At 40.1% G+C, this 20,737-nt stretch overlaps 1 protein-coding gene across 1 annotated transcript; it reads right to left on the reverse strand.

Moving 5' to 3' along the window:
• Nucleotides 1-719: 719 nt before the first annotated feature.
• Nucleotides 720-20,336, reverse strand: LOC114649632 (cathepsin E-like). Its single transcript, XM_028799096.2, has 9 exons — nt 20,179-20,336; nt 19,470-19,626; nt 19,265-19,382; nt 14,847-14,965; nt 14,560-14,759; nt 14,160-14,282; nt 11,325-11,469; nt 2,404-2,502; nt 720-1,175 (listed from the first exon to the last, which is right to left on the reverse strand). The coding sequence occupies exons 1-9, from the start codon at nt 20,241-20,243 to the stop codon at nt 1,011-1,013; spliced, it is 1,191 nt and encodes a 396-aa protein (XP_028654929.1). The 5' UTR covers nt 20,244-20,336; the 3' UTR covers nt 720-1,010.
• Nucleotides 20,337-20,737: the final 401 nt, after the last annotated feature.

Below are 20,737 nucleotides of genomic sequence, written 5' to 3' on the forward strand. Positions count from 1 at the left end.
ATGTCAAAGCCACACTGACAAAATAACAGAGACATAGGTATATATGATATTTGGAATAACTCATTTTATGACCTGTATAGTACATTTCGGAAAACATTGTGGCATGGATACAACATTATTCATATTCATTCGCATACCTTCTTGTGCTTGTAATCAGTGACCACATTTTTTTTTTTTACCCGATCTTGTCCACTCTCCACATTTTGGTTCATGGTGGTGTTTCTTTTGCACTCCAGCACATGCAGATTAAAGAACAGTACAGAGAGATCAGTTCCGCACTATATGCAATCATCAAATTCAAATGTTAACACTTCCCACACACCCAAAGACCATCCTTCCTACATTTATGACGTGTACCTGTTGCAAGAGAATAGAACTGAATAAAAGCTAATTTTTAAAAGTACCATAAATTTACACCCGATCTGTTTGTTTTCAAATGATATTGCATTAATGAGATGATTTTTTCTGTTGGCCAGAAACCCTACACTATAAATACTTATTATAAGTGTATTACTTTTGAACTCAAGTCAGGCAACTATAGAAACCTTAAGTAGACACTATGCAGTTTTTTCAGTGACATTGTAAGGAACTGATGTAATTAGGGTGACAGAAAAAGGGTACAATGCTCATTAGGTTAGAAATTCCATTTTTTTTTTATTTAAATTACAAATTTAAAAAAAATCAGAGATTTTCATTCCACTACGATATTGTATAGTGATTTGTGTAGATCAGTGTAAAAAGTATGCTTGAGATACAAGATGTGAAAAAGTCCAATGGCAGCATAATCCATTCTTTTCTATCATTTCAAGCCTACTCGGCTAATCAATTTCAACCCTCACTCAAGGATATCCAACTAATGGTACATGGCTTCTATCTTCAGACCATTGTGAGACACCTTATTTAGTCATATAATTTCTCTACAATAAAAAGACAAGTTTTTCCTCTTCCCTAGGATCATCCACAGAAGTCACATTGTTCTTCAACAGGCTTCTTCTCTGACTGTCTGATCACTAGACGACCTTTGCCAGCCCCACCCTGTTGTTTCCCCGGTCAAAGACAGCATAGAACTGAGCAATGAAAATGTCCCCCAAAATCCAAAGTGGCCCTGCAGGAGGGGGAATATCCATGGCCTGAAAACCTGAGGTGCACAACTGCATCTCACCATTAAGGATCTCCTGAAAGAAAATATTAAATCACATCAGACACAAATTTGTAGCAGGGTGATGTGTTTTCCTGTATTACCAATCCAGAAACAAGTTCAAGAGCCTTGTCCCAGGCCTCCCTCTAAACGTGACAGTAACTAAAATGTTTCTACCCATAAAAGCCTTCTGTGCTGAGCTACCCTTAAATTCAACTATTCAGATGTCTTATGTAAGCAAAGTGTTTTTGCTACTTTTTTTACAAGCGCTGCCAGGTCCATGATTTTTCCATCCAATTAGGGCATTCTTGATTTATTTACGATGGGGAAAATGTTTTGTTTTTTTTCTTTTGTTCATCTTTCAAAAAACAATGGGGCATTTAGAGCTATTTTTAAACCACACTCTAACCCCTTCCCAACCACGGTGTGATGTTATATGGTACAAAAGCACTTGGATGCCATTTTCAGGGCTCTAAGAAGATATGTAATACCACCCCAGACCAGGAGGGTGTGCCATCATTAATACTTTCTCCCTGTTCTTCTACGGTCTGAATGCATTCGGACAGGAGGACCAGTGATGTCTCTTCTGCTCCTGCCTACTCCAGTATCCACCCTTGCTGTCTACGGACATAAAAGGAGCCAAGCCACTGGAAGCCCCTGATCAGTCTGAACTAGAAGACTAGCCCAAGCTCTGAGACCCTTCACTTTTATTTCCTAAAGCTGTGGCTGTGGTTATTGCATCTACTTCTGCTATTTATTTTTGCCTTTTTTTAGTCTGCCATCATTAATCAGGGTTGTCACCAGACTACTCAACTCTTTGTAGTCTTGAAGCTGTGTCTTGTTGTCTTTACAATATGTATAACATTGCACTTGAAGCACAAAGGGATGTAACCTACCACCTCTTAGAAGTTATATACAGTATGTATAACATTGTACTTGAAATACCAAGGGGGAACAGCTCTTCAATGTTTTATACAAATTATATTGCACCAAAATCCCCAACTTTGACATATTTGATAGCATATAAGTATAACATTGCACACTTTTTGTTGTTAGATTATTTATTATGATCAAAAAGGAACATACATCATGTATTGAGCTGTTTTCTTTCTTGTGGAACTAGGTTGGTTTTGAGCTGTTTTTAAGCTAGGGATTTTTGCAGGACCTGGCAACCCTACTATTAATTCTCAGTATACGGAGCAGCAGTGTTTTGTAACAAGCTCATTATGGGGACATTGCACTCAGTTTAAATGCTGGAGCCTTACCATCTGTATATAAGCAGAAGGAGTCATCGTGAAGTCCACACCATTGATCTGGAAGGTGATGTCTGGAAGCAAGGGGATTTTGCCACATTCCACAGCGTCCTGCAAAATAAAGTACTTGGCTTGAGTTTGGAGTTCATAATGGTGCATAGTCATCTGTTTCAGATGTCACCCTTGCTTTTGGCTTTGTAATGAGGCCTGCCTTTCTCTAGAACAAATGTCAAGGCCGAACTGGCAGAAGTGTATCGATAAGCCTCTTAATACTGATAAGAATACATTTTATTTAGATAAATCCTTTCCCATGCTTAAATTCATCCATCCATCCATTTTCCAACCCGCTGAATCCGAACACAGGGTCACGGGGGTCTGCTGGAGCCAATCCCAGCCAACACAGGGCACAAGGCAGGGAACCAATCCCGGGCAGGGTGCCAACCCACCGCAGGACACACACAAACACACCCACACACCAAACACACACTAGGGCCAATTTAGAATCACCAATCCACCTAAACGGCATGTCTTTGGACTGTGGGAGGAAACCGGAGCGCCCAGAGGAAACCCACACAGACACGGGGAGAACATGCAAACTCCACGCATAAATTGCTTCACAAATATTTAAAAGGGCACAACAGGAGTAATATCACAGAAAAAGTTTAAATGAACAAAAGTAAATTCAAACTAATATGATACATTAACAATTACATACCAAATAAAAAGTAAATACAGGATTCATAAAGATCTGAACTAGAATTAGAAACAAATGTTATGTTTAGATAGATAGATAGATAGACAGATAGATAGATAGATAGATAGATAGATAGATAGATAGATAGATAGATAGATAGATAGATAGATAGATAGATAGATAGATAGATAGATAGATAGATATTTTATTAATCCCAAGGGGAAATTCACATACTCCAGCAGCACCTTACTGATACAAAAAAACAATATTAAATTAAAGATTGATAATAATGCAGGTAAAAACAGACAATAACTTTATATAATGTTAACGTTTAAGGTGGTGGAATTGAAGAGTCGCATAGTTTGGGGGAGGAACGATCTCCTCAGTCTGTCAGTGGAGCAGGACAGTGACAGCAGTCTGTCGCTGAAGCTGCTCCTTTGTCTGGAGATGACACTGTTTAGTGGATGCAGTGGATTCTCCATAATTGACAGGAGCCTGCTGAGCGCTCGTCGCTCTGCCACAGATGTTAAACTGTCCAGCTCCATGCCAACAATAGAGCCTGCCTTCCTCACCAGTTTGTCCAGGCATGAGGCGTCTTTCTTCTTAATGCTGCCTCCCCAGCACACCACCGCGTAGAAGATGGCGCGCGCCACAACCATCTGATAGAACATCTGCAGCATCTTATTGCAGATGTTGAAGGACACCAGCCTTCTAAGGAAGTATAGCCGGCTCTGTCCTTTCTTACACAGAGCATCAGTATTGGCAGTCCAGTCTAATTTATTATCCAGCTGCACTCCCAGGTATTTATAGGTCTGCACCCTCTGCACACAGTCACCTCTGATGATCACGGGGTCCATGAGGGGTCTGGGCCTCCTAAAATCCACCACCAGCTCCTTGGTTTTGCTGGTGTTCAGTTGTAGGTGGTTTGAGTCGCACCATTTAACAAAGTCCTTGATTAGGTCCCTATACTCCTCCTCCTGCCCACTCCTGATGCAGCCCACGATAGCAGTGTCATCAGCAAACTTTTGCACGTGGCAGGACTCCGAGTTGTATTGGAAGTCCGATGTATATAGGCTGAACAGGATCAGAGAAAGTACAGTCCCTTGTGGCGCTCCTGTGTTGCTGACCACAATGTCAGACCTGCAGTTCCCGAGACGCACATACTGAGGTCTGTCTTTAAGATAGTCCACGATCCATGCCACTAGGTATGAATCTACTCCCATCTCTGTCAGCTTGTCCCTAAGGAGCAGAGGTTGGATTGTGTTGAAGGCGCTAGAGAAGTTTAGAAACATAATTCTTACAGCACCAAGGTCACTACCTTTTTTGGTCCTTTTGTATTTGCATTTATGTAATTGCTGTTGTTTATGGTTATTATTTGTATAATTATGTATTTTTTATCAGTTTTGTTTATTTTTTCATTTCAGTGTGAGGAGCTGGGTCTGCCATGTCAATTATGTTTTGTGGGTGGTTCCCCTAGAGGTGGGGCTACCTGTCCATCACCATTGAGGGTGGCTCCCAGCCCTGTAAAGGCTCATGGGAATTTTAGTCCCTCATGGTACATTGAATGTGCTTGGTGTTTGGTGAGTTTTTTTTTCTTTTTGTTATTGCTTATTTTTTGAATTTACTGGCTTTTCATCCCTTTTTCTTCTGGATAATGTTTGAGACTTTTTTGTTTAGGAGTGCCTTATTCACAAATCCTTTTTTTCATACTTTTTTGTTTTGAGAATTTTTTTTTGTAAAAATCTCCTTTTACATCCATTTTACTATTCTACGATCTTAACTTTATTTATTAAACATTTATATTTAGTGATTTGTACCCCAAAAGTCACAGGTTTTAATGGTATGGGTTTTAGTGAATTGTTTACTGAACTATTTATTTAATGCACAGTTTTACACGTTTCAACCATTTTATTCTCCTGTTTTAATAAAATGACATTATTCTGATTTTAAAGTCTCCACTTGTCTGCCTTTCTTGCCCTGGTCCATCGTGACTGTTGATGTCCTGAATTAGGAATATGCAATGCCTTGGGGTCTGAAGCATCACATAGCACCATATTCAAGCTGCAGGCTTATGGCCTGCACAGGACCAAATGTCGGGGTAAAGGTTTAAAAGTGCAATGAATCCACATAGGAAGAGAGGAAAAACTGCAAAGATCTCTGGCCTAGAAAAATTAAAAAGAAAGTAAATATTTAAAGATTTATTAAGAAGACACAAAAGGCAAAGCTGAGCACAAGCAAATCCAATTCAAAATCCAGAAACAGTACCTATTAACGAAGCAATAAGAATATAAGCACAGGAATAAGAAAAAAGTGCAAAATTGAAAGCCAAAGACCTGAAGATAATTGCTGACTGTTTTGTAGCGCTGGTTACAGATCCCCAACTGCAGAATAAGGTGGCTTCACCCCCAAAAATAAACTTGAGTGTCCCAAAGCACGAAAGTCACAATAATATTCAAAATATCCAATAAATGGAAAATCCTATCAAAAACATCTGATTAGTAATAAAATAAAAAGATTTATGTTTACAAAAAGGCTCTGTTAAACAGTGAAGCATCAAGGTGCACAAAAGGAGTAGCGGGAAATGTTTGAAAAGGCAAAGGTAATGCAAGGCCAATATGCCTCAATCAAAATCCCAAAGAATGGTCAAAAAATAGAGCACAATAGGGACGATAACTGTTAACCCCTAGCTTGTGAACAAAAACAGGAACAAAGGATCTTTATAAAACAATTTATAAAACAAAGATTTACTAACAAAATTGAAAACGTGCACAATAAAGCATAAAAAAGGCAAAAGGATTTGCCAAAAAAGGTAATCCACAGCAAACCAGCCCCAAACACATAATTCATAGTTAAATCTAAGAAAACATGGCAAGAAATAATACAAAAATCTAAATAATACTCCACAATAAAGAATAAACAAATGATCTTCGCCTTCCCAGCTAAAATAAATGGGCAGAGGGAGGAGCAAAGAGTGGATATGTCAGGGTGACCCCGCCTCCTGGAGCTCCACCCACAAAGAACAAGGAACCTAAGTAAACTTCAAGAGACAGTACAAAATTAAACAATAATAAAGAAACTAACATAAACATATGAAAAATAATCATATAAAGACAACAAAAGTAACAAAACATTTAAACATATTTTAGTTAAGACATATTAGGCATGTCACTCACAGCAGACGCATTTTACGTTGTATGTGAACCCACATAAAAATGAGCGTCTAATCAGTGTCTCATTAAACCGCTTCTTTTAAAAAAAAGCAGTTGTCCCTGGCTGACCAGGTGCTGAAAAAGTTTTAATTTCTTTATAATATATTCCTTCCACAACGAGTGCTCTTAAAAAGAAATCATAACATGTTTATTTATATTAAATTACAACCATGCCAAAAGTTTAAAAAAGAATTTCATATTACAGTCCAAAAAAAAAGAGAATTACAAGAGAAATAAAAATCATTTATCATTTAATGTGGAAGGAGAAATCATTTGTAATGCTTTCATCCAGTGCTGTTCAAATCGTATTCTTTGTTTTTTTGCTGTAAGGCACATCCAATTCTAGTTAAAACATTGCCACCTTATGGCCAGATTGTATGAAATGGTTATATACATTAACTTATTATTTTGCTTGTGATTTTTGGTTAAATCTGGCCTTGAGAAAATTTCTACTTTTTCCAGTTGTGAGGGCTGTGCTGGACTGTTTCTCATCTTAGACGCCATAATGGAAGGACAGTATGGAAGGAGGCATAATCTAGCTGGGATAGAACTGAAGCAACAGCCCTTGTAAAGTAATAACAATGGATAAGGAGGGGGAGTTGGTGCATCCATGCTAGTTACTCCCCCAGTACAATAGATGGCAGTGCTCCACTGGTGTGGACCCAGTAACGACACCCACATGGATTTTTGGGAGTTGTAGTCCTGAAGGACAACCCTGTCGGGTTCCTTGGGTGCCACTGGATGAATCCCTGCTTCAGGAGACTTCCCTCTGACTCAGAAGTGATTCTGTTGGGCTATGCCCTGGTACTGGAAATACTCCCGGGTCTGACATAAAAGCGAGCCATCCAGCCTCCTCAGGGGCCTCATGCATAATGTTGTGCATAGAATTGTCACTAAAACATGGCGTACGGACAAAAGCAGAAATGTTCGTACACACAAAAAAATTCAGGTGCATACTATATGTTCACCAACTTCCATGTTCTTCCGCTCCATAAATCCCAGTCAGCGTAAAAAGTAACAAACGTGCACGTGCCTGCTGCCCCACCCCAACTCCTCCCAGAATTATGCCTCTTTAATATGCAAATCAATATAAATAGCCCTTAAGCTCAGTGTTCTGTGCAAAGGCAATGGCAAAAGCTGATGAATGTTGTTAGTGCATATGCCCCGCAAGTTGGGTGTGCAATGGATGAAAAAGAAGATTTTAAGAGTGAGTTGGATGAAGTGATGAACAGTGTACCCAAGGTACAGAAAGTGGTGATTGGAGCGGATTTCAATGGACATGTTGGTGAAGGGAACAGAGGAGACGAGGAGGTGATGGGTAGGTATGGTGTCAAGGAGAGGAATGAAGACGGTGAGATGATAGTGTATTTTGCCAAAAAGGATGGACATGGCCATGGTGACTACGTATTTTAAGAAGAGGGAGGAACATAGGGTGACATACAAGAGTGGAGGAAGATGCACACAGGTAGATTACATCCTATGCAGAAGAGTCAATCTGAGTTTGAAGATTGCAAAGTAGTGGCAGGGGAAAGTGTAGAAAAGCAGCATAGGATGGTGGTCTGTAGGATGACGTTGGAGATCAAGAAGAGGAAGAGAGTGAGGGTAGAGCCAAGGATCAAATGGTGGAAGTTGAAAAAGGAAGACTGCAAGGTTGAGTTTAGGGAGAAGGTGAGACAGGCACTGGGTGGTAGTGAAGAGTTACCAGACAGTTGGGAAACTACAGCAGATGTAGTAAGGGTGACAGCAAGAAGGGTGCTTGAGGTGACATCTGGACAGTGTAAGGAGGAAAAGGAAACCTGGTGGTGGAATGGGGAAGTACAGGAGAATATACAGAGGAAGAGGATGGCAGGAAGAAGTGGGATAGTCAGAGAGATGCAGAAAGTAGACAAGAGTACAAGGAGATAAGGTGCAAGGTGAAGAGAGAGGTGGCGAAGGCCAAAGAAAAGGCGTATGATGAGTTGTATGAGAGGTTGGACACTAAGGAGGAAGAAAAGGACCTGTACCGATTGGCTAGACAGAGGGACTGAGTTGGGAACAATGTGCAGCAGGTTGTGGTAATGAAGGATAAAGATGGAAACATACTCACAAGTGAGGAGAGTGTGTTGAGCAGACGGAAAGAGTACTTTGAGAGGCTGATGAATGAAGAGAATGAGAGAGAGAAGAGGTTAGATGATGTGGAGATAGTGAATCAGGAAGTGCAACGGATTAGCAAGGAGGAAGTAAGGACAGCTATGAAGAGGATGAAGAATGGAAAACCCGTTAGTCCAGATGACATACCTGTCATATACTGGAAGCATGGAGGTGTTTAGGAGAGATGGCAGTGGAGTTTTTAACCAGATTGTTTAATGGAATCTTGGAAAGTGAGAGGATGCCTGAGGAGTGGAGAAGAAGTGTACTGGTGCCAAAATTTAAGAATAAGGGGGATGTGCAGGACTGTAGTAACTACAAAGGGATAAAATAGATCAGCCACAGCATGAAGTTATGGGAAAGAGTAGTGGAAGCTAGGTTAAGAAGTGAGGTGATGATTAGTGAGCAGCAGTATGGTTTCATGCCAAGAAAGAGCACCACAGATGCGATGTTTGCTCTGAGGGTGTTGATGGAGAAGTATAGAGAAGGCAAGAATGAGTTGCATTGTGTCTTTGTGGACCTGGAGAAAGCATATGACAGGGTGCCTCGAGAGGAGCTGTGGTATTGTATGAGGAAGTCGGGAGTGGCAGAGAAGTATGTAAGAGTTGTACAGGATATGTATGAGGGATGTGTGACCGTGGTGAGGGCTGCAGTAGGAGTGACTGATGTATTCAAGGTGGAGGTGGGATTACATTAGGGATCAGCTCTGAGCCCTTTCTTATTTGCAATGGTGATGGACAGGTTGACAGACGAGATTAGACAGGAGTCCCCATGGACTATGACGTTTGCTGATGACATTGTGATCTGTAACGATAGTAGGAAGTAGGTTGAGGAGACCGTGGATAGGTGGAGATATGCTCTAGAGAGGAGAGGAATGAAGGTCAGTAGGAACAAGACAGAATACATGTGTGTATAAAAGAGGGAGGTCAGTGGAATGGTGAAGATGCAAGGAGTAGAGTTGGTGAAGGTGGATGAGTTTAAATACTTAGGATCAACAGTACAGAGTAATGGGGATTGTGGAAGAGAGGTGAAAAGAGAGTGCAGGCAGGGTGGAGTGGGTGGGGAGGAGTGTCAGGAGTAATTTGTGACAGACGGGTATCAGCAAGAGTGAAAGGGAAGGTCTACAGGACAGTAGTGAGACCAGCTATGTTATATGGGTTGGAGACGGTGGCACTGACCAGAAAGCAGGAGACCGAGCTGGAGGTGACAGAGTTAGAGATGCTAAGATTTGCACTGGGTGTGACGAGGTTGGATACGATTAGAAATGAGTACATTAGAGGGTCAGCTCAAGTTGGACAGTTGGGAGACAAAGTCAGAGAGGCGAGATTGTGTTGGTTTGGACATGTGCAGAGGAGAGATGCTGGGTATATTGGGAGAAGGATGCTAAGGATAGAGCTGCCAGGGAAGAAAAAAAGATGAAGGCCTAAGAGACGGTTTATGGATGTGGTGAGAGAGGACATGCAGGTGATGGGTGTAACAGAGCAAGATGCAGAGGACAGAAAGATATGGAAGAAGATGATCCGCTGTGGTAACCTCTAACAGGAGCAGCCAAATAAAGAAGAAAGATTTTGCACCTGGAAATGTTTAGTGTGGCGTGTCTGGAATTTTGGGGCTCAGTGGTGCCACCTGTCTTTTGCAAAATGTATATTTGTCCATAATCCATACACTATATGGCATAAATGCTGCTGCAAAAGAGTAAACTGAAACTTTCAGAAATTGGTCTTTTTCTGAGCTGTGTGCATATTTTTAATAATATTTTTGTTAACAATAGGAATGACGGAAGATGGTCTGAATTTTGCAATTGATGAGTGGGCAAACTTATCTTTTAGATATGTATTTACATGCATGAAAACCTGCTACACGTGTGTATTGTAGGAAAGGAGGGTATAGAGCTTGGTGATTAGTAAAATGTTTTTTCAAAACTCTGAAAATGCCTGTTGTCTGTGTGGAAAAGGTAAAAACTACTGAAATTCTGAAGGGATGAAACAAGTCATTTTCCTTCATCTCTTCTATCAAAATCTCCAAATCTGACCAATTCAAATGACTATTTGAGTTCAGGTTGGGATTAGAGCTAGCACTGAGATAAGGATTGTAGTAAGGATTAGGGTTGGGTATAGGATTAGGATTATTTAACTTTGGAAGTTTAGGGATACACACCTCTCTGGGTGTGTACCCTTTAATACCCCCAACCTGCCCAAAGATGAGGGCTAGGGGTTGAGGACAGGGCAAGTCAGCAAAAAATCCTATCTATCTATCTATCTATCTATCTATCTATCTATCTATCTATCTATCTATCTATCTATCTATCTATCTATCTATCTATCTATCATTAACCTTTGCTTGCTGTGCACACTATAATTTTGTGACATAATTTACTGAAAAAATGTGTTAGAATACACAATCCTACAATTCCTTGCAAAATTTACTAATCATAAACTATATTTGTGCTAGCTAACTTTCACTTATTTATCTAATTCTCACTATTTTTCTGTACTGCTTGTTGTAGTTATGAAGCAGTAATTTATGCATCAACTAAGTGCTTTATTAAGATATGCAAGTATTGCTATCAAAATGATAAAAAGGGTAAAAATATTTGCCTATTTAAATATTAACAAATTTCACCATCTATCTACATGTTCTAATGTTCTCTTTATCAGATAGAAACATAATTTAGTAAAAAATAGTGCCTAATTTCACAATAGTAGAATGGTAAATGCTGCACTAGGGGTCATGTCTAGTTTTAATTCAATATATCAAATAGGGGATTATAATCCCTTTATAATTACAATAATCACACCCCACCCCCTGACCCCTCCTACACCCCTCTCCCTCCCTTCTATTTCAATCACCAAATAATTTTTATTAGTGACTTGTTGTTCTCTCAGTAGGGCGGCTTTACTTACCACTCCCTCATCCAGGGGCTGAGCACTGAGTAGGTTTTGTATGACTTTTATATCCCCAGAGGGTCCAGTCAGCAATGAAGTTCCAGTGTCTACAATGGCCTGACAGCCATCGCTGCAGAACTTGACCACACCGTTAACTTTAATGCTAGAGACAAACAAACAAGCAATTATTACAGAAGTTGTTTTATGAATGTAAAACCATTTATTGCCATAAAAGAGACAATTGATTTCACTTGTATCAAATGTTGGCTCTATTATTTATTAGCAGTAAACACATAAACATAATGAACTATGGTGTTTTTAAAATAAAATGTTTTTGACTTCTTGATTATAAACCTGGGCTTATCTTACATTTCTGGCAACATTTTCAATGTTTACAGTACCAGCAATCTATCTGCCTATTTCAGTTGCCCAGGAACACCCTGATTATAATACCAATGTCAAGGACTGGGTTATGAAAAGTTGCTTATGGATTTCAAAGGCACATTGTTATCCTATCTAATTGAGTAAAGAAGCTCAAACCCACATCTCTTTAATCACATACATGACTTTCTCTTAATGTTGTGACCCAGTCCAGTACATTTTTCACTTCTGATCATCTCTCTGTTATCATCTCTCTTTTACTCCATTTTTAATGAAATCTCTTCTTGGTTAATGTTAGAGTGGCTCTGATCGTTCCACAGTATAAAATCTTAAAGGGGTAATGAATTTATATTCAATCTAACACTCTAAGAATGGATGACTTGAATGGAAGCAACAGAATATCCTGTCCTGCCCTGTTAAATCAAAGTGTTCTGTGAGTCACTCCTAAAGATTTGTTTACTGTTAATTCCTCATCAGCACTTTTCATTTTATTGCAATCCTTGCAAAGCTTCTTTGATTAATTTCTTCATCTATAAGAATAAATTCATCCACTAATCCTACAAAAAAACTGGTGTCAATCTTCTGTACAAAGTGATCACCGGTTTCTCCAAGCTCCCAGTTTGGACATACAGCACCTGTAAGATTACAGTGTAGGCACGGTAAATAACTACACCGTACTGAGGGCACTGACCATGCTACACAGTCAAGTGTTCTCACTTTTATGTATGTATTTGATTTTTTTTTTAATTACAGAGTGTGAATGGGGTTACAGTAAAAGTCACCAATCTTTCTGTATGAATGACAGCAGAGCCGTCTCTGTATTTAGGTCCCATCAGATGACAGTGTCATGTGAAATAAGCAATAAGCTTATAAAATGCAAAATTGTCAGTGACAGGTGCTGACAGCCAGTTTCTGATTTGTGGGGCCGTGTCTGATTCAAAGTATATTCCTTTCCATTTCTACACACCTGCAACTTGACCTTTAAGTTTTGCAGGTAAGTGTAAAGGCTAGGGCCTTATTTGTGGCAAGAAAAATGAGCTGCACCTTTTTTATTTTCCAGACAAGTTGAGTCAAATGGCTTTATTGTCATTCCATTAATACACCGTATTGCAGCATACAGTGGTACACAATAACAATCCCAGGACAGCAAAACAACATAGGACAACTGCAAGACAAGTAATGAACTGTACTGTAATATATGCTAATAAATAAATAAATAACAAGTAAATGAACAGATAGTAATAAAGTGAAATATGTAGACAGTAATAAATAAATAATAGCAATTAATAACAATAACAACAGTACAGTGATCCCTCGCTATATCGCGCTTCGCCTTTCGCGGCTTCACTCTATCGTGGATTTTATATGTAAGCATATTTAAATATATATCGCGGATTTTTTGAAGAGGAAGACATGTTTGCATTCTTTTAACTGTGAGACTGAACTGTCATCTCTGTCTTGTTATGGAGCACAGTTTAAACTTTTGAAAAAGAGACAAATGTTTGTTTGCAGTGTTTGAATAACGTTCCTGTCTCTCTACAACCTCCTGTGTTTCTGCGCAAATCTGTGACCCAAGCATGACAATATAAAAATAACCATATAAACATATGGTTTCTACTTCGCGGATTTTCTTATTTCGCGGGTGGCTCTGGAACGTAACCCCCGCGATGGAGGAGGGATTACTGTAGTAATAAATGTAACAAATATGCTGCATATACAGTGCCTTCCATAATATTTGGGATAAAGAAACATTTTTCCTTGATTTACCCCTCTGCTTCATGTTGTAAAATTACAAATTAAACATATTTGCAATGAATTTGCATATATTTCTGCTACATCGCGTAGAAATGACAACACTTTTTCTACATGATCCCACCATTTCAGGGCACCATAATGTTTGAGACAATTGGGGTCTGAGGTGTTGGGATGAGTTATGGCGTATAAAAGATCAAGCACTAGACAATTGGTTAAGTGTCGGAAAAGACCTACACTTTTAAGGGTTATAATGATCTGTCTCTCCGTATTCTTACTTAATTCACTCTTTCTCACCATTACGAAGCAATATACAATGCAATATGGTCCAAATAACGCTTCTGCCACATATTTTGTTCCAGCACTCTTTGTATACAGAGAAACGATTTGTAAGTAATCAATTCAGGTTGGGACACCTGCAGCAATTGTTTGCATCAGCTTTACTTGTACACTTCAGGTACTTCACTGGACTTGAACTGCTGAAATTGGTAAACCAGAGAGAGGGAGAAGAAGAAGAATTAAAATGCCTAGATGTGTTGTATAAAATATGTTGTTAATGCTAATGGTCATCCAGTTGGTCTTTTCTGCTTATTAGTTGCTCAATAAATTAATAACCTTCCTTGTGTAATTCAGGTCTTATCCAAGCATTCCTTTCACAAAGAATGTCCTCTCATCCTCCGCCTCCAAGGGAGATGTTGCACACATAACTTACTTACTTACTTGTCAACCAGGATCTGCCAGTAGCCTTGTTGTGTGACAGGGACCCAGTGCAGTTGACCTTCAAAGTGGTTATGATCAAAGCCACCAAACACAATTTCTCCACCTGAGGATGAATCAGGATTTCTGGGAAAAAAGTAAGGAAGTGATAATAAAGGCATTAATGTAAACCTTTATTAACATTTTACTCCAGTGAGTGATCAATAGAAAGAAACCAACGCTGAAATGGAGCCTCAAAGCGGCACATTGAATGAAAACAAGTTCAATTGATGGTAGCAGGACTGAAAACAGACTAATCAGGGTGGACAGAAAGACACAGTGTGAGATTTATTCATGCTAAAAATCAATAGAAAAACACAAAGGGAATTTCCAGCTGTGGAGTGAATAAAAGTTTTCAGCTCACCTGTTCAAGTAAACTGAAAAAACGGGAAGTGCCACCAGGCCCTGAGCCATCATGCTATCAAAAACAGGTGGAGCACCTCCTACAGCAATGCTAGGATACCCCAGTCCAAGAATTCCGTCAAAGTTTGCATCGACAAATGTGCTCCCTGGCTCACTAACACTCTCCCCAAATTTCTGTTGGGATACACTGATCCCTTGCACCTAAAGGGTAAGCAAAGAGCAAATTCTTGACCTGAACAGATCTCGAAACTTGGGTTTAAAGAAGGGAGCAGATCATGTGCCACTTACTGTGACTTTATCAATTCCCAGAATTCCTGTCAGGCTGCCTGTGCCATACTGAATGGAGAATGAGCGGCCATCTGGTTGGTAACTTGTGGACTTTGTTGACAGATACCTATTGTGGATCTCTGTGGAAGCAAGGCAAGTTATCAAGTCAAGTTGTCACATGTATTGTATGGTGGTTGGACATGCAAGTTAAAATGTACTCAAATGCAATACTGTCCAACTTGGTAACACTTTAGTTTAGGCACTGCAAAAATTTTCTGTCACGTAATAAGAACTTAACAAACACTTTTGTGGGTCTTCATAACACTTACAAAGCCTTAGTGAAGTGTTTATTCATCTCGTCAATGTGACCTACTTACAAAACGTCACTTTGGAGTGGTCTGAGGTGGCTTAACTGAGACCCATTTCTCACAATATTACATATTTAGTATAAGACATGTGAATCCTTCATATTAACAAGTCATTTTACCATCATGTCAATATGGCACTCTGCACAGAGATGAATAACTGATTTGCTGATGTTTTCTAAATGTTATGAAGACCAAGAAAAGTCTTTGTTAAGGTCTTGTTACATAAGAGGAAATGAGTAATTGATGCATTTTTGCAGTACCTAAACTCAAGTATTATCCTCAATGCCATCTAAACAAAACTAGAAATGCTATCTGTACAAACCATGACAGATATTATTTACATGTCATGTAGTGTGCAGCAGATAAAATCAATAATTAATATGTCCTTGTGATGTATATTTTTTTTTATCTGTTGATTTACTTTGCATTTATGCATCCATTTCTTATAACTGGAATATGAGACACTATATGAGCAGCAGAACACAATACTTTGAAATCATTTTATTATTATTATTATTATTATTATTATTATTATTAAAACAATTTTATTTAAACAGTACAAAATGCAAAGTACCAAGCAACCTTTTCTTGTTAAAATCTCCCACCACTTACAGTACATTATCGCTCACAAGAGAATTACAACTGCTATTATTGCATGTCCATTTCCATATACACAGTTAAACAAAAATATTCTTGTTAAAAAGCATGCATCTTGCCATATTCTCTTCACATAACTCAAATCATTCTTTTGCTAAAATAGGGGACCAGCTGAATTGCAACATAGACAGATTGTCCACATGCTTTAAAAGTTTCAGCTGACCTCCCAGAATTGCATGCTGGTAAAAGGGAATGTGAGAAACCACAAGAATGGCCTTAGCCACACTAGGAGATGTGCATGAATTTGAGAAACCATAACATGAGTCACCACTCACCCCAATCTCAGGAAAGCTGCAACACAACTAAACCCTATGCAACACCAAAACTTGGATGACCTGGGGTTGTTAACTAGATGACATTTTGTCTCCAAAACCAAGATGCTAAAACTGTAAAAACTTGAGAAATGGAAAGCTATGAGTCGTGAAGCAGAAGACGTAAAATACAGAGAGCACAAAGACTGAAGTTATTCAAGGGATGGATCCAAAAACCAGGGTTTCACAAATTGAAACTTACTTGTGTGGCACGCGGCTGGGGGTGGTACCCAGCCAGGACGCCCAGGAGGACCTGAGGAGGGCTTGCACCTCCTCCAGACCACGAGGGGGAGACCACCCTGGTTGCTTTGGGGGCCACAGCTACAGAGCTTTGAAGCTCAACCCTGTAGGGGCCCATGGTCACCGCCAGGGGGCGCCCGGATGCCTTGGCAGCCCTGGACCTCAGCACTTCTGCCACAACCGGAAGTGCTGGGAGGAAGAGAAGCAGGGACATCCAGAGTTCTTCCGGAGATGCAGCCAGCACTTCCTCCACACTGGGGAGTGCTGGTGGAAGATTGCCAGGAAGCACCTGGAGCACATCCGGGTGGCTATAAAAGGGGCTGCCTCCCTTCATTCAGGGCTGGAGTCGGGTGGAAGTGGACAAGAGTCTTGGAGCAGAGGAGTGGAGGCGGCGAAGAGAGGCACTGAGGAAAGAGGATTGGACTTTGGGGTGATTGGTCCTGCGGCACTGGGTTGTGTGCTTCATCATACTTGTAAATAAACATGTGTTGGGTGACAAAATGATGTCTGCCTGTCTGTGTCCAGGCTGCTTCCCATATTTGTTTCCCTAGTGCTGTGATATGCCAGGCAGATGACCCAGCCTCACAGAGTCTAACATCTAGACCAGGGGTCCTCAATCACAATCCTGGAGGGCCGCAGTGGCTGCAGGTTTTTGTTCTAACCCGGTTGCTTAATTAGAAAGCAATTCTTGCCAATAATTTAATTTCATGGCTTGTTAGTGCTTTAACTCTGCTATGTCAGGTAATTCTTATATCCTGGATTTTCTTTCCTTTTCTAAGGATATTATCCAAATGATTTGAAGGCTAAAATGGATGAGTAATTCTCAGTCCTTCACTTTTTCCTCTTCAATTTCCTTCCAAGTATTTAATTTAACCCACTAGTGCATGATAAATACACACAGGTGTAAATGGTAACAAGCTAAATGGAGAAATGCTGATCTCTTTTGTCATTTGCATGTTACTGCTAATTAGGAGCAATTAAAAGCCAGGAATATGGCTGTTTAAGACTAAAATAAGCAATAAAGTTTCAAAATCTTAACGAGCGAGACAACTAAAGTGAAACAGAAGTGTTACTTGAGCAATAAGTGCTTCTTATTAAGCAATTGGGTTGGAGTAAAAACCTGCAGCCACTGCAGCCCTCCAGGACTGTGATTGAGGACCCCTGATCTAGACCATTTCACATCCATGTACTTGTTAATAAGCAGCAAAAACAGGTCACTAATTAAGAAAAGGGTTAGAATGAAAACCTGCAGCCACTGCGGCCCTCCAGGACTGGAGTTGGGCACCCCTGCTATAGGGGAATTCTGAGTATGCTGCAGCAGTAGCACATGCTTCCTGAGTTACCCTTGTCCATTATTGTCTTAAGGTGCCAAGCCCAATGCACTGTCCATCAGTAATAATCCTGACTAGAACAAACAACCAAACCTAATCGATTTCAAACCTGACCAGAGTGGTCACTCATGATGTTTTTTAGAAAGAGTGAACCCCAGGGTACAAATTATTTTTGTTACATACTATATATGAATAGTAACTTTAAAAAGATTAACATTTTTGGGAATGTGGACTTGTTTTGCTCACTTTGATTTACCTTTTAAAGCATACCTTTCTAAATTCATTGTTGCTGTATTTGTGTTCTGTTTCTGAATTTTTTTTGTAATAAATCTTTAAAGGTAAAGGGAATTTAAGTTGTTCTTGTGGTCCAGGGGTTTTTGATGGTTTCCCTCTTTCCTTTCTGAGTTTTGTAATAAATCTTTAAAGGTAATGGGGATTTAATTTGTCATTGTGGTCCAGGGGTTTTTGAGGGTTTCCCTCTTTCCTTTCTGAGTTTTGTAATAAATCTTTAAAGATAATAGGGATTTAATTTGTCATTGTGGTCCAGGGGTTTTTGATGGTTTCCCTCTTTCCTTTGTGAGTTTTTGAATTTGAACACCGTTCTTATTTTCTCTTGGGCCTGTGCAGGCCATAAGTCTAGCGCCAGGTATATTTTGTGTCTAAGCCTATTTTTAAATTTCCAGAGTTAGAAAGTATCATAACACCCCTATGGCAAGAGTCACAAAAGTCTGCTTGTTTTTTGGTTTTTGTTTTTTATTCTGAGTTTAAGCTGGAGATGACACCTTGTAAAGAGCTAGCATAATTGGTATGCAGTAAAGATGGCAGCCAATAGAATGGTTGCATATGGAGAAATTTCGATAGGACTATTGTTCAGTCAGAGACATAATTGGCAGGGCACAAGGGCAAAGGAAAATAATAGACCAAGAGATGAAATAGCATCACATAATGTGTCTTTCGGAAGCTTTGCACGGCAATGGACAACTACATAAAGACAAAACTGGAAACTATATAACACAGAAACACAAAAGAAATTGAAAGTCCTCAATAAAAATGTTTTAAACTTAAGTTACAAGTATAATAAGTTCTCACTAAGTTCATAGATAACAAAGAAGAGAAAAATTCAACAGGATGTGAGCACATGAATGATAATTTAGGCTTTTAAGAAAAGGTATTCTAATATAAAAGGTAAAATGAAACCTCCTTCGATTTCTGGGATTTGTGCAGTCGGGCCTTCATTTAAACCAACCAACATTACTCTACATAGAACCTTCCATAATGAGCAGTATCTCCTGTACAGTAACCTGGTGAACACTGCAACGTGAACACCAGTAGGTGAAGAATCTTGCTTAAGTTACCCCACTGGTGGAGTCCAAACTTACAGTCCTATACCACTAGGCCATACTTCCTATGTATTATTCCATTATATACAGTAGTTCAATTGGATGAATAGAATACTACTAAATATTCCTATATAGAACATGCAGTGAACTGCAATTGAAGAGCCCCCTGCCCCAAAAGCCTTCTGCACTCACCACAGGCATGACTAGTACACAGACTCGATGGGACCCAAAGGTTGGAGGACCCAGTGTCAAAGATCACAGTGAAGTTCTGAGGTGGGGTGCCAATAGATATCTGCCCAGCATACTCAGCCTGCCCAGGAGAAGAAAAGTAGTTTAGTAGGTCAGTGAGAGTGGTGGCCAAGAACTGGCTTCTCACTCTTACCCTGGTTTTACTTACATCCATGTAATTGACCAGTGGCTCACTGGCTTGGGTGGCCACTGGGCAGGCGTCACTGTACCGCATCATATCCAAATGATGGTTCTTCCAAAATGTGGACAGTACCCCTCGCTCACGCATCGCTTTCCTCACCGACTTATATCTATTCAAGGTCACCCTACAGAGATAAGAGGTCAGGTGGACCATGAAAAGCTGGATGAGCACCATTAGAATCAGGCCTAGGCCTGTAGCATTCCATCCCAATTTTGTTTTTTATGCTGCTGGTACTGCAAAACCTACCTAGACTGCTCCATATCAGACTAGTTGCTCCTGTATTTTTACTACTATGTTCATACTTTAGTTTATAACTTATGGGGCATCTCCAAGAATGTTGCAGACTAGTCACTTCTACAATAATCTCTAAACCACCAAAGCCTCTCTGCACACACAGAGACCTTCAACCAAGTTGAAGGCCCATTTGGCTACAGGAGTAAAATTTGGTGGCCAGTGGAGGGCAGCAGCCAGCACTGGAGTCCTTTCCCAAGAAAAGAGGGTGTAACATGGGCAGCGAGCTTCATGCACCCAAGTGGCCATACAATCTCTGCACCTCTCCTATGAAGTAACAAGCAATGCAGTCACAGGAGGAAGGACGCCACCGAGGAAAAGCAAACATACCGTCCAGTTGTTCTTTCTGCCTGTTTTTGAGGAGAGAGACAGAAATCAGCAGTACCTGTTGTGACCCCTTGATGAGAAAAAGCAGGTGCAGAGAAGCAACAGGAGGAACCCGGGTCTCATATTGCCAGCTTCTTTGTCTTGTAGCGAATTCAGAGATAGAGTGCTGCGCCCTGGTCACCGAGTGTGTCAGACTGGGGCCGGAAGCTCAAACAGGGTGGGTCTGTTATCAGACTAATAGAGGGAGGTCACTTCCGGACAGGTAAACATACACACAACCACACAGCACAGTTAACGAATGTGGCTCATGGCTTGAACCACTTCATTGGCTGGGAACAGTGAGTGTTGTGACCAGTATGTGAGGGCTAGAGGGCACTCTTCTAGTGAAGGCAGCAGCACAGGACTGTTCTGGTGACATTACTAATAAGTGTATGCTGCCACCTGCTGCCAGCTCATTGAAGTGCTGCTACTGCTACAGGTCAAACGTTTTAAGTTGTGGTCTAACTGTATAGAAGAAAAACCTTTGTTGAAGTATATAATTTCACACTATATATTTAAATAAAGCTTTCATTTCCAGTCAGACAGGTACAGACATCTGTGTAATGTGGAGTGTGTGA

Source organism: Erpetoichthys calabaricus, chromosome 3 (assembly GCF_900747795.2).
Source record: "Erpetoichthys calabaricus chromosome 3, fErpCal1.3, whole genome shotgun sequence".
NCBI lineage: Eukaryota > Metazoa > Chordata > Cladistia > Polypteriformes > Polypteridae > Erpetoichthys > Erpetoichthys calabaricus.